Source organism: Rhinatrema bivittatum, chromosome 3 (genome assembly GCF_901001135.1).
Source record: "Rhinatrema bivittatum chromosome 3, aRhiBiv1.1, whole genome shotgun sequence".
Classification (NCBI taxonomy): Eukaryota; Metazoa; Chordata; class Amphibia; order Gymnophiona; family Rhinatrematidae; genus Rhinatrema; species Rhinatrema bivittatum.
Genome location: NC_042617.1, coordinates 80818662 through 80832932, shown reverse-complemented (window position 1 = coordinate 80832932; position 14271 = coordinate 80818662). Strand labels below are relative to the sequence as shown.

At 41.4% G+C, this 14271-nt stretch overlaps 1 protein-coding gene across 2 annotated transcripts in view; it reads left to right on the top strand.

Moving 5' to 3' along the window:
- The window catches only part of NRXN1 (neurexin 1), a 2509029-nt gene that overhangs the window by 1287240 nt on the left and 1207518 nt on the right, over positions 1-14271 (top strand). For both annotated transcript variants that reach the window (XM_029593411.1, XM_029593405.1), the window contains one exon: positions 10974-11147. In XM_029593411.1, the coding sequence (XP_029449271.1) occupies positions 10974-11147 (174 nt within the window). The remainder of the gene's footprint in view (positions 1-10973; positions 11148-14271) is intronic.

Sequence of the window (14271 nt, the reverse complement as noted above, 5' to 3'; positions counted from 1 at the left end):
TTATGCACATTAATCCCTTTGAAAATTATCCTATAACCTCTCTTTAGCATGTCCTGATGAGACATTGACCCAATCTATACTGGGGTAATTGAAATCTCTCATTATTATTGTGTTGCCAATTTTATTTGCTTTTCTAATTTCTGCTAGCTTTTCACAGTCTGTTGCTTCCTCACAGTAAGGTAGATGGTAATATATCCCCACTGGTATATTTTTACCCATCACACATGGAATTTCAATCCATCAGGAAATCACTATGCATTTTGTTTTTGTCCAGGTCTTATATACTGCTTGACTCTATGCAGTCATTTAAGTATAATGCCACCCCTCTGCCAATTTGATCTGCCTTGACACATCAATATAATTTATACCCTGATATCATGGTGTCCCTTTGGTTATCCTCCATCCACCATATCTCTGAGTTTTCTACTACAGTCTATATCCTCATATACTGCTATACATTCTAACTCTCCAGTTTTACTTGTCAGACTTCTGGCATTCGCATACAGTGATTTATTTTTATTTTTTTTACAGTGATTTATTTCTCAACTTGCTTATTAACAGATGATGCAGGCAATTTATTCACGTCTGTGTGCTCTGTGTTTAAATCCATCTGAGCCACTTCAGCCTTAACCACAGTTTCCCTATCATGATATTCTAACTTCCCTGTTTTGCCATTATCCTTGGAAGAATCCTCCCTCTAACGCATGTGCTTTCAATTTCCTACCCTAAAATCCTAAATTTAGCCTCCAGAACCTCCTTCTTTACCTTCATTTGTCATTTGTATCTACATATACCATGATAGCTAGATCCTCCCTGTAGCTCTCTCTAAAATCCTATCTAGGTATTAGGTAATGTGTGAGGTCTACTACATTACACCAGGCAGTCAAGTTACCAAATGATCCTCATGCCCTCTAGCCACCCAGCTACCTACATTCCTTATAGGTGAATCGCAAACTACAATGGCAGCTCTAACCCTTCTTTCCTGGTCACATACCCCTGGAGACATATTCATGGTGTGGGAGGATAAGGCATCAAATGGCAGACAGATCCTAGCTATAGCATCACTTCCTGTCACACCAAGTGACATGGGTTGCCAGACTGGAGTTGGGACCACTCTACTATGACCCTGAAGGTCTCCTCTGTATACCTCCCCAGCTCCCCCAGGTCTTCCACTTTAGTTTCTAGAACCAGAAGTTCCTTGCATCAGCTGCAAACTTATAACCTCTCATCAAAAGGTAAATAATCATACTTGTGGTACTTGGTGAAAATTAAAGACTGGGTATCCTCCATCTCGCTGCTAGCTTTTATCTGCATCTTAATTTTGTACAGTTATTAAAGCTGTTTAAGAAATGGGTATGTTTAATTTAATTTAAATACCATTAGATTTATTATGTTAGTTTATCAATGACTACCAATAATATCAAAATAAGTCAATTTCTTAAGTCAGGGTTAATTGCAAGTTGTTATAATTTCCTAATTAACTCTTATTTTGAAGATTTTCCTCCTAGTGGGGGTAACAATCAATATATAAAAAAAATGTGATATATAAATCGCAAGCTGGGGCAAAGTTTGGTCGATGCCATTTTCTAAAATGGTGTTGACTTGGTCAGAGCGTGGGAACACACCAATAGAACATAACTGGGTCAGACCAAGGGTCCATTATGCCAGTATCCTGTTTCCAATAGTGGCCAATCCAGCTCAAAGGTACCTGGCAGGATCCCAGGGGGTAGATAGCTTCCAAGCTGCTCATCCAAAGAATAAGTAGTGGATATCTGCAACTCTATCATAACAATGGTTTATGGACCTTTCCTCCAGGAATTTGCCACTGAATCCCAATGATTCTTCTATGAGGGCCAGGAGTCTCCTAGACCACCAGGTTATTTTTGGATTTAAGAGGAGGAGGGTGGATGGGCCCACTAGGCACCAGGGATTGTGTTCTAGTTTGGGAATGGGTACTTTAAGGAGGGGTTTTAATGTGGATGGAGGGTTTTGGTTTACAACAGGGTGGGGTTTGGGAAATGGAGTGAGGCATCATCATGCAATTCTATGGATATATATATATATATATTTTTTTTTTTTTTTAATTTTTTTTTTAATTTTGGGTCCACACTGCCTCGAGAGGTGGCACGGGGTGGGTGGAGGTCTCGGAAGAAACCTGGAGAGGAATTAACATTTTTAGGGGGTCATATATGGGAATCTGAGCCTTTTAACCAAAGGTGGCCCTGTGGAAAGTAGGCTGCCATCATGCATTTTTTGGGCCCCTACCATGATATTTTATCTATCACAATTTTTCCACTGGATAAAATATCTTGTGAACCAGCATGATGGGACTACCGTCTTGAATGTTGGTATATAAAAAAACTTAAATAAATAAATAAATAAATAAAATAAATCACCAGGAACCCTCTGCAATATTTGGTCAGGGTGGGGTGCAACATTGCAGGAACAGCCCCCATGACATCCCACCCCCTGTGATAAAATATTGCAACATATTAAATGACCCCCCATAGCTGGAAAAGTAGTAATATTCAGACTTATCTGGATAAGTACGCCAGATTTGTTAGACCTGCAATTGAGCTGTTCTAAAGTTAGCCAGCTAAACTTCTCCGGCAAACTTTAAATTATCTAGGTATATTCAGTGGTGCGGCTCTGCCACTGAATTTCCCTGTTTATCTCGCTCACTTTCTTAGCCAGATATTCTTTGAATATGGACCTTATACAGGTTTAATTCAAACTTTGTCTATTTTCCAGCACACAATTATATACTCAAACTACACACATGATTAATTCAACACTCAGTCTACTTGCCAGCAGTAACACCTATGTCAATGCTTTCATTTGTATTCCTATACCTTTATTCAAATTATTCATCCTATGTTAAAAATATCATTCTATATTATGGGAAACAGAAAAAAAAAAAACATTTGTATACACCCAAATGCCTACTTACTATGCATGTAAAAGTATACACAAAATCATGTTATGCATGTACTTTTATATTGATAGACCCCAAAAAACATTTTCAAATGGAAATCTATGTGCAGAAACCAGGGTTTCTCTATGTAAATCCTTTTGAAAATCAGGCCCATAATGTTTTCAGTATCAGTTAATTACGACGTTGTAGTGCACAGAAAAATATATGCCATATATTGGATACATGTTAAAACACATAAAAAAAAGGTTTGATTAATTAGCACAAAACTTGTGAGCAGTAATACCTATATCAATGCTTTCATGTATATTCCTGTACTTTTATTTAATATATTCATTCAAAAAATAGTGTCACAAAGCATGTGAATATTGCGTGGTGGTAATAGTTGAAAATCAATACTCAAGAATGTAAACTAATATTCCACAATAAATAAACAATTATTTTTAGTGACCATCATAACTGGGCAGTATGTGTTTGAGTACACATCATTGGGTGTGCAATGCACATCTTAATCATTGCCACATTATTTAATCATCGGTCATTTTTTCAATTTTTTTGTGATGCAGGTGATAATATCATATCCACACTTAACTTTTGAGCTTGCTTGACTTGTGCTTGCTTGACTTGTGAGCGTACTTAATTCACGATTGTCGTGATCGGCCCAAAGAACTGATATGTCAACGTCCTGGTTGTACGACCTTTTTCTATTTTCAGTCTATGATACATATTTTCTGTTTTTTTGGAATATCTGTTTTTGTGATAGTTCCTATTTAGGTTTCTTCTTCTGTTTACCCTCTTAAGGCCAAAAAGAATGTGAGTGAATTAGGCCCATAGAGTATATATGACAAATGGTAGCATACAGAAATGTAGTTCAGTCAATGAGGGGTAATTTTCAAACAGCCCATCCAGATTAGGCAGTAAAAATGCATATAATGTACACCAATTTTCAAAGCGGACATACAGGCCAAAGTCCATTTTAAAAATGACATCCAATTTACTTGCACACATTTACACTCGCTATTATGTGTATGGAAAATGTGGGTATAAACTTGTATGCATACATCTGAAAATCCAATAGCATGCGTGAAAAGTCAATATTCCTCCCCCAATTCAGCCCCCAGGAAAGTCTCTGCTCAGTCTGGATATACTTAGGTGGGAACAGGACATACGTGCATAAGTTTTTCCCGTGTAGTACACAGATACATTTTGTAAAAGGCCATTTTTGCAGGTAAAACATGGATATCCTTGGCAAAATAAGCCCGGGAGCGTTGTCGGAGGCCTCAGCCACGCCCCCAAAATGCCCCCGGGCCAGAACCACGCCCGTGGCTCCGGCCCCGAATGACGCGCCACTGCGACACCCCCCCCCCCCCCCGACACGCCCCCCTAGCAAAGCCCCGGGACACGAGCCTCCCGGAGCTTGCTCGCACCGCCGAGCCTATTCAACATAGGCTCGGCGCACACAGGGGGAGGTTGGGGCAGGTTTTTGGGGGGTACGTGCGTATCTTACACGCGTTCCCCTTTGAAAATCTGCTCCTATAGCTTGCAGTCATGCAGAGATAATTCAACTGAAGAATTGTTCTGATAAATATGACCTTTAATACTGGCATATTTGTTGAAGAGAGTTTGCTATATTTTTATTCTGTATTGTTTCAGTTCAACATCTTGGCCCTGAACTCTGTTTGCTACTGTTGATTCTAGTCTCAATAGATTTCTTTGTAAAGCAAATACAGTAAGAGATGAATTCCTCTGGTAGACACATTCCCTTAGTTGACAGTTGTGGGACAGATAGCTCATAAGGTGCACCTTCTCATCAGTATAAACTCAAGTTGCAACAATGTGCACAAAGGGCCTTCCTCGACATGAACCTTGATGGAAGACTATTATTTAAAAAATTTATATTCTGATTATTTTTTATCCTAGGCAGATTACAATGATACATGCATAATACATGCATAATAAATCATAAGATATGTTATGACCAGGAGGGGTTGTGAACCCTTGTACCGACAGGAGGTTGATATCACCTTAAGAGATGGCTCCTTAGGTTTCCCCCATCGGGTGGTGAAGCAGAACAGAAGATGGGACTGGCTGGTCCTTCTGTGCTGAAGACCGAGACAGCAGTTGAAAGGACAAAGAGGCATGATGTCGGAGTAGAGCCAACTGGATCTTCACCACTGGAAGCCCACAGCACCCCCCCCCCGCCCAGGAGGAGCCCAGACCACTGGGACTTAGGTGGGCCCTTGGAGGTGGTGGTCCAGAAGAAGTCTGAGGTTGAGTACCAGAGGGTCATCACTTACCAGTCCAAGGAATCACCACTTGCCAGTTTGAAGTCACTGAGAAGACGCAGGAACCAGGAACCCAAGGCACCAGAAGACTCACCGAAACAAACAGACTCAAAGTAGTGCTCAATTTTCATCCTACTAGGCCATATCTCCAGCCATCAGCAGGAACACAGAAGACCAGACAGAAGCCAATCGAAAGGAGTGAGGTCCAGGGCAAGCAGCAGCAGAACAAGGCAGTGAGATATTCTGGTTCCAAGAGATGTTGTTGGAATTCTTGAAGTGGGAGCTTGAACCCACAAGCTTGGAAACAAGTGTTCTTGAGGTCAGGGATGTGTGGGCTGGGACCCACAAACTTGGAATCAATTTTTGGAAGCACCAAGAGTGGGACCTGAACCCACGACCTTCGAATCAAGGTCTTTTCAACTTAGGCATTGCACCACATACCAAGTCAAGGAGTGAGTGGAGGAAGTCTCCTTTTATACTTCCCCTGGTCTGGTCCATTAGGAACAGGTGCAGGCAATTTGGAGGACGAGGCCCCTTTAAATCCACAAAGGAGGCGCGGCCTCACACCTATGGGCAGGGTGGCCATCTTAGATCCCGGAAGCCCTGCAGAGCAGCCCGACGCCACAAGGGGAGGCCTGGGGCACCTCCCCCGCCGGCAATCACCGCAGGGAGGTGCGACGACGAATGGCCTGGATTCCCTGGCGCTGCCGCGGCAGCCTGACACCATGGCTCAGGTAGGGGGTTGCGGCCGCGAGACACAACAGATATAAGAAACATTTAAAAACTCAAGTTACAACAATGTGCACAAAGGGCCTTCCTCGACATGATCCTTGATGGAAGACTTTATTTATTATTTAAAAAATGTATATTCTGATTATTTTTTATCCTAGGCAGATTACAATGCTACATACATAATAAATCATAAGATATAAGAAACAGTAAAAAACACAAAATTCCATCAAATTTAAAATGTTATAAATTATAAGTCATAATAAAACTTATTACCATAATAAAACCATAATAAACTCAAAAACCTCTGTCTCAAAACCTGCAAAATAAATAAATAAATTGAACTCTAGCAATTTCTGGTATCATCATAAATACGATATCAATTTTAAACTGAAGATCTCACATCTTCCCAAAAGCTTGTTCAAAAAGAAATATTTTCAATTTTTTTATAAATCCAGCAAAGAGGAAATGGATTTAATTTATATAGTAGTTCATTCCAAAACATAGGACCTGAAACAAATAAGCAAGCTGTTCTGCTACTCTAACCTGCTGTAATGATGGCACAGATAATAAAAGCTGTGAGGAAGATCAACGTGAGTGAAGGTTGATAAATTTTCAAAATAGAATTATAACAGCTCGGAGCCAAACTATGAACTGCTTTAGAAACAATAAGAATAACTTTAAATTTACTTATAAAATAACGGGCTGATTTTAAATGGCTGGTGCAAGTAAAAAACGGAGGTTACGCAAGTGGCTGGGCCTTGCACGTGCTGCACATTTTAGAAGGTGCCCAGCCGTACACGTAACTCCTGTTACACACAGAAGTGCCGAGCCAAAGAAAAGGGGCAGTCGAGGGTGCGGGGAGGGGTGAGGCTGGAGGCAGTAGGCACAGCAGTCATTTGCCTCTCAACCGGGGAAGGGAATCCTGGCGCACACAAGTTGCTACTGCTCCGTTGGAGCAGTAAGCAATGAAATAAGAAAAAAATAGGTAGGAGATAGGGTTTAGGGGGTGGGGAGGAGAGGAGAAGAGAGGAGAGGGAAAGTGGACTAGAGGTTAGAGTAGGGGGTAGGAAAGAAGGAGAGGAGGAGAGGAGAGGGAAAGGGGACTAGAGGTTAGAGTAGGGGGTAGGAAAGTTTCTTCCCAGTCTGCTCCTTAATTGGAGCGGACTGGGAAGAAACTTAATTGGAGCTGACTGGGAGGGAACCAGGGAAGGCCGCGATGGGTCGCTGTGCAAAACTTGAACAAATCTACCTCCCCTTCCGCGCAGCCAACGGTTTTATAACATGCGCACGCCGGTGCACGCATGTTATAAAATTGGCGCGTCCATGTATGCGTGCCTGGAAGCGCGTGCACATGGATGCGCACGCACACGTACTAAAATCTACCACTATATAGGCAGACAATGAAGATGGGCCACTAATAGAATAATATGTTCTCAGATGCTCTTTCCTTGCAGCAGGATTCCGAGTTAACTGAAAAGATTTAATTGAACAATTTGGGAGTTCTAAATAGAGATAATTGTAATAGTCATACCAGAAAGTACTAGACTATTGAATACAGTGTTTGGGGATGATATTGTAATTGCACTGCTAAAACAGTATAGCATTTTACACATTTTTATATTTTCCTGATAGCTTCCTTCTGCTCTTTGTGTACCCTCAGCTGAACTGGAACTCGTCCTTGTGCCATTCTCTGCAGAAACTTTAGCTATACTGAGGTCCATATTCAAAACCCATTAGACAGATAATGTAATAGTTATACATCTAAATAGCTTACCCGGCTATATTTAGACCTTATCCTGCTAAATTCTACCTGCTTAACTGTCTGACAAAGATCTCTATTTCACCCTTACTATCAGGGCTTCTTCAGGGACTAATATTCAATTATTAGTATGGCAACGATACTCTCCCACTTTCAATTTCTAGCACGGCGTTGATACTCTCCAACTTATTTCTCTCCGACTATGTATTTCCTAACTTCCTTTACCAACATAAGTCTTCTCATCACTACTCAATATCACCAATGCCATCCATTTCAACTGGGTTTCAACTCAATGATTTTCAAATTCAAAAAATGTGTTTGACGCTCGAATACACGTTTTTTGAATTTGCACTTTACCATAGGCCTAATACCATATGGGATCAATTAAACTCCCTTGATTACTATGAGAAAAGTATTTTATTAAGTCTCTTCAACTATTGTTATTGAAAATGTGTGTTTTTGCATTGTATGCTTATATAATATATATGTTGTTGTAAGTGATATTTTTACTTCAGAAGATTGTTCTTTGAATGTCTATTTTCCATATGCAATCTGCCTTTTTAGGTTGGGGAAGTTAATACATTTTAAAATGGAAAAAAATGCATACGTTTTAATTATCTATGGAGGGGAGGGAAGGGGGAATGAAAGATTACAAGGTTTCTCTAGGAAATCTAATACCATTGTATCGACCCGAAGAGAGAGTGTGTCACACATAGACTCCCAACATTCACCAACCTGTCACACCCACAGGGGGGAGATCCTGGAGAAGGGTGGGAGGCAGGCAATAAGGAATAGAGTCCTATTTCTAGACCCAGGGGGTGGGGCGGCCAAAGGCTGCCCTGCCCCTTTAAACATTTCTCCGGCTCCCCCTATTGCGGGCGTGAAACACTGAGAACAAAAAATAACAGGTCCAAAAACTGAATGGTTAGAGCAGTGGGCTGCAAACAAGGGAAGCCAGGGCTCAAATCCTATTGCCATTCCTTGTGACCTTGGGCAAGTCACGTCACCCTCTATTGCCTTCCCCCCCTGCCCTGGCCCTCTGTGATTTCACCTGCACCAGGCCATGGGGGGGGGGGGGGGCACATTTCATCCTTTGCCTCAGGCAGCAGATTGCCTTGCGTCGCCCCCTGAGTACAGCAGTTCAATATGGACCTCTTAGTGAGTTTAGCCTCTTAACGCTAATCAATTTTCAGAGATTCTGATTTAGCCTCCTATGTTATTACTGAGCCAGCTAGATTCCTTTGAAAACTGATCCCTAAATGCACATGCATTATTTTGATCCCTTTCCTGTACTCGAACAAATAGCAGAGCCAGCGTATATGGACACGTACTTTGCACTTGCTAAGTTTCAAATCTGGGTAGTTTCTCTTTGAAAATTTGTGTAAAGCATTAAAAGTGCTTGCTATTTGAAAATCGCCTCCTATAGCCATAAAGTATCACTTTAAAACAGCTGCTGCATGCTACCTAATGGGCTGAGTGGCCTCAGCTTGAACAGTGATTGCTCTGTAGTGCCAAGTGTTTACTTCCTGTTTCCTGCAGCATTCAGCCTCCCAGTTTGCAGGATCAACATACAGCTGCAAATTGTTAAAGCTGGATGATATTAAAGAAGGACTGAAAACATTGATTTGAGAAACAGGTAAAAAATAACAGGCACAACATAAGGTCTTTCTTTAATTAGTGAAATGGCCTTCACTAATTTGTTAAAGACCAATTATGTGACTACTAGAAACTAGAAGCATTTAATTGCAAAGGTTACCCAGATAATTAGTCAGTGATTTCTAACAGCATGCTAATCCCTCCTGTATTATAAGTCCGAAACAGGTGTTTTTCATTTAGACCTTTTGCATATCACAGATATGTAATTTCTTCCAGGTTCCTGGCATAATATAATTACCTATTTTTATCTCCTATGCTAATTAAAAATGAGCCGCAGATAGCAATCACATATATCAAGTTGCTTATCAGTTGCTAGCAGGAATAATAATTGAAAATTTACCAATTCTGAAAAATCTGTATTAATGACATATAGAAGCAGCAAAATCAATTAATTGCATGACAATGTCACTTTTACTTTTACACAGATATGTACCAAACGATGTTGCGGCCTTGCACCAGTTGTGCAAATCACCTAGAGGTGTGGGTGCTGGCCCTGGCACTAACCTTGGTGCTGCAGGTGCCATGTTCTTTTTCGGGCTGGCAGGCGATGGCTGGGCTGCACCCCTGTTCAAGGCATCATGGCCTAAGACACTGCTCACCACACGGCCCAATAACATCATTGACCTGGGCCACATGTGCTGGGATCCAGACCACAACCCCTTCTCATGAATGCATGCCAAGACTAAGAGGGGAGGAATATGGGCATGGCAAACCAAACTTCACCCATATGTGAACCGGGTGGCGTGAGGGCTCATAAGCTGGTCCAGCACTTGAAGTGGCCTGTGTCCTCTTTCTACCTCCCATGCCATTGGTTTGCTGCCCACCCTTCCCTTACTTTAAAGTGCATCTACTATTGATAGGCAGGTCTGTCTGTTAGGCCAGGTATACTCTATGACTGTATGTTTGCTGTAGTGCTGGCGGTTGTTGCAGTTCCACAAATAATTTTGAAGCTTCTGTAGTGTGGAAGTTCCTGAACCTGAGGCATATCTTTTAGTTTGGGGAGGAGGGATGGATATATTGACACTGCATTTCCACTGATACAACCAGGGTCTGTCTGCCACCTGGGTTGGCTTGCCCCCACTTTGGTGACAGACCGGTAGCCCTTGACAAGGTATGGAGGACAGGTAGTCTTGCTTGCACACGGCAAGCTGCCCAATGTTACCTGATAGTAGCACTTTCTTTTGGAAGAATAGACACATTATTGCATGTTGGGTAGTATAGTTCAGTGGTATGTGCCTGATGGGTCCCAGAACCACCTCCACCTTTCTCCCCTTCCCCTTTTCTTTTTTTACAAGTCATGGGTATGACTATAATTAGGAAGGTTTGGGAACCTAGGTTAGGTGTTGTTACTTGTTAGGTTAATAAAGCTATGCATTTATCCCATTCAACAGTGTCGGTGCTCTGTATGAATACATTTTCAGGGTTTACTTTGGATGGTAGGGAGGCGGGGAAAGAGGTCAGAGAGGGGCCTATACCACACTCCTCCCAAATTGGTCATGACTGTCTTGGTTCCTGCATTTCTGAATGTACAGTTTAAATAAGACAACAATAAAGTGTATAGTTTAATGGCAATAGCTGATTATAGTTATCATTTGCTTGTATTTTACAGGTGACTTATACGTTGGTGGAGTTTCCAAAGAAATGTATAAATCATTACCAAAACTGGTCCATGCTAAAGAAGGGTTTCAAGGCTGTCTTGCTTCAGTTGATCTGAATGGCCGACTCCCAGACCTGATTTCAGATGCCCTGTTGTGCAGTGGACAAATTGAAAGAGGATGTGAAGGTACTGAATGTCCTGCCAATGATTCCATGTATCTCATGAACACGTCTAGTCCTAACACAAGATTTTCTTTTTAAAACTTGTTTCATCATATTTTAGGTTTCCCTTCGTTTTATTCATTTTCTTTGTATTATGTTTAAGGTTGATTTTATTTTTTTACCTTATATAGTGCCTCAATCCATGTCCATCAATCCAATTCACATAGTTGCTGAATTTACAGTCGTACTGTTACTCAATACAAATCATCCCATGAATCATCGTCCTATTCCAAACATTGCAATACTTGGACTCTTCCAGTGTAATATTCAATAGGGATGTGCATCGGGTGCCCGATTGTTTGCATTTTCAGGTTCGTGTAGCCGTGGGAAAATCTCGTTTTCTTGTGGATCAGCATTCTATTTTTTAGTAAAAAATCATTTTTTGGCTTTGTGCGAACTAAAGGAAGTTAGCGCGCACTATCAAAAAGTTAGAAAAAGTAACAAAAATTAACTGTATTTTGTTAGTGCGCGCTAACTCCCGTTAGCGTTAACGGGAGTTAGCGCGCACTAAGCCAAAAAATGATTTTTCACGAAAATTCAGGGAAAATGCGATCGTTTATCTTACGATATTTTAATTCATCATAAAAACAATTCACATCCCTATTATTCAAACACTGAAGAGCAATGGTCTATAAATGTAATTAAAAACTGTTTTGAATTTTGTATTCTCATTTATATTATAAAACAGAGAGGTTGGCCTGAATATATGAGTCAATTTGTCCAGTTTCAGCAACAAGAACCCTTTAGCTTTCCTTTGCAATCCAGTTAACTATGGGGCGGATTTTAAAAGGAGCACGAATAGCCTACTTTTGTTTGCGCTCCAGGCGCAAACAAAAGTACTCTGGATTTTAGTAGATACGCGCGGAGCCGCGCGTATCTGCTAAAAACCTGGATCGGCGCGCGCAAGGCTATGGATTTTGTATAGCCGGCGCGCGCCGAGCCGCGCAGCCTACCCCCGTTCCCTCCAAGGCCGCTCCAAAATCGGAGCGGCCTCGGAGGGAACTTTCCTTTGCCCTCCCCTCACCTTCCCCTCCTTTCCCCTACCTAACCCACCCGCCCGGCCCTGTCTAAACCCCCCCCTTACCTTTGCCGTGCGCCAGCGGGCCTCTTGCGCGCCGGGCCGCGACCTGGGGGCGGGTACGGAGGGCGCGGCCACGCCCCCAGACCGCCCCGGGCCATAGCCACACCCCCGTACCCACCCCCAAAACGCTGCCAACACGCCCCTGAAACGCCGCGACGACCGGGCCCGCCCCCGACACGCCCCCCTCGGAGAACCCCGGGACTTACGCGAGTCCCGGGGCTCTGCGCGCGCCGGTAGGCCTATGTAAAATAGGCTTCCCGGCGCGCAGGGCCCTGCTCGCCTAAATCCTCCCGGTTTTGGGCGGATTTACGCGAGCAGGGCTCTTAAAATCCGCCCCTATATGTCTTGATTATAAGAGGAAACCTTTTCTTCAAAGTACATATTATCATCCTTATAAAATAAATGAAATTAAGCAATCTGATTGACTGTTAGCCATCCCTGTGAAAGTATGTTCTAGTAAATGTACTAGATACTATCACATTGCCTTAGCATTAATTATTTTTACTTCAATACTCAAGCATTACAAACCTAATTATATGTTATCATACAAATGATAGTATAAAAGTAGACCATATCTATTTTTTAGGTGGCTGTTTCTATATGTTCGAAACATTATCGCCGGCAGCGGTGCCGCCGCCGCTTAGCATTATTCCCTCCCTAACTCCGCCCTGACTCCTCCCCTCCCCCTAATTTAAATCTTACCGCTGCGATAAGGCCCTAACACACGCGATAAGGGCCTATCGCGGCTTGGAAGATAACTCCCTAAGCTGACCGAAGATAGTCATCTAACTGTAGGTAAATTTTCAACCAAAAGCTAGCTGGCTAGTTTGTGTTGAAAAAGTGCCTAAAATTAGCTGACTATAAAATAGATGGCTATTTGACAGCTGAGTCTCACACTGAAAACCTACCTCTTAGGCTTTATACAAAAATGTACATTATCTATTCTGAGCATATGGCAGCCTACAGAAAGATGGTTGACTTATAATGCTTGTGAAATATGAGTGACTGAGCTTTAACAAGACTTGAAGGCTTGATAGTGCTTCTACTCCAAAGTTTCATATTTGTAGCAATTCAGCAATTTTCTGTATACGTAATCTTGAAAATGAGCAATGGCAAATTGCTTCTACATATCCTTATGAACAAAAGAGAAGAATGAATGCATATCTTTCACATGAGTAGGCATAAAAATGACCATATATTTACACATTAGCTATGTTATTGTTTTGTTTCTCCAATAACTGTCTTTAGTCACATTCATCTCCACCTCTCTCTCTCTCTCTCTCTCTCTCTCTCTATATATATATATATATAAATCAAATTATGTCATGATTTGTAATTTTTTCTTCATTTTTGTAGTTTTCAAATTGTTTACATTTTATTTGTTCCGTATTTTTAAGGTATGTAAAAAATAAAGGCCAAACATGCTTTCAGATTTGCATTTCTTCTTGCAGTGTTTTAAGACACTTGCTAATAGAACTGCTGTGTATGATGCACAAGCAATGGAAAATCTAAACTTAATTTTGCAAACATTTGACATATAGGATTTGTTTTACTTAATATTTTCACACAATAGAATGTCAGTAGCTAAAACATATCCAATAATTTATTAACTATTTCAAGTAGTCTTATGGAAGCTTGAGTTTGAGCATTGATAGATTTTTGTTGGAGGGGCTAGAGAAAGACGTTTCAAGGTCATGGATGCATTTTTCATTGATGATCCTGGAGCCACTTTTGGATGAACAATATTCTGATATGCCGCCTCCTCATTCTGAACAAAGTGGTTTGACAAACAGAAAAAAAAGAAGCTATTTTGACAATAAAGCCTCTAGAAAAAAATAGTATTAAATACTTTAAGAAGAATTAATGAATTAATTGCACATTTTTATTTTTAATTACAATATATGTTATGGTAGTAACTTCACACTGGGCCTCATTTTCTAAAGTATCACAGGCCTGCGATACTTTAGGGAATGAGGGGCAGGGGGCTGAAACGGGGGGTGGGCCTGTG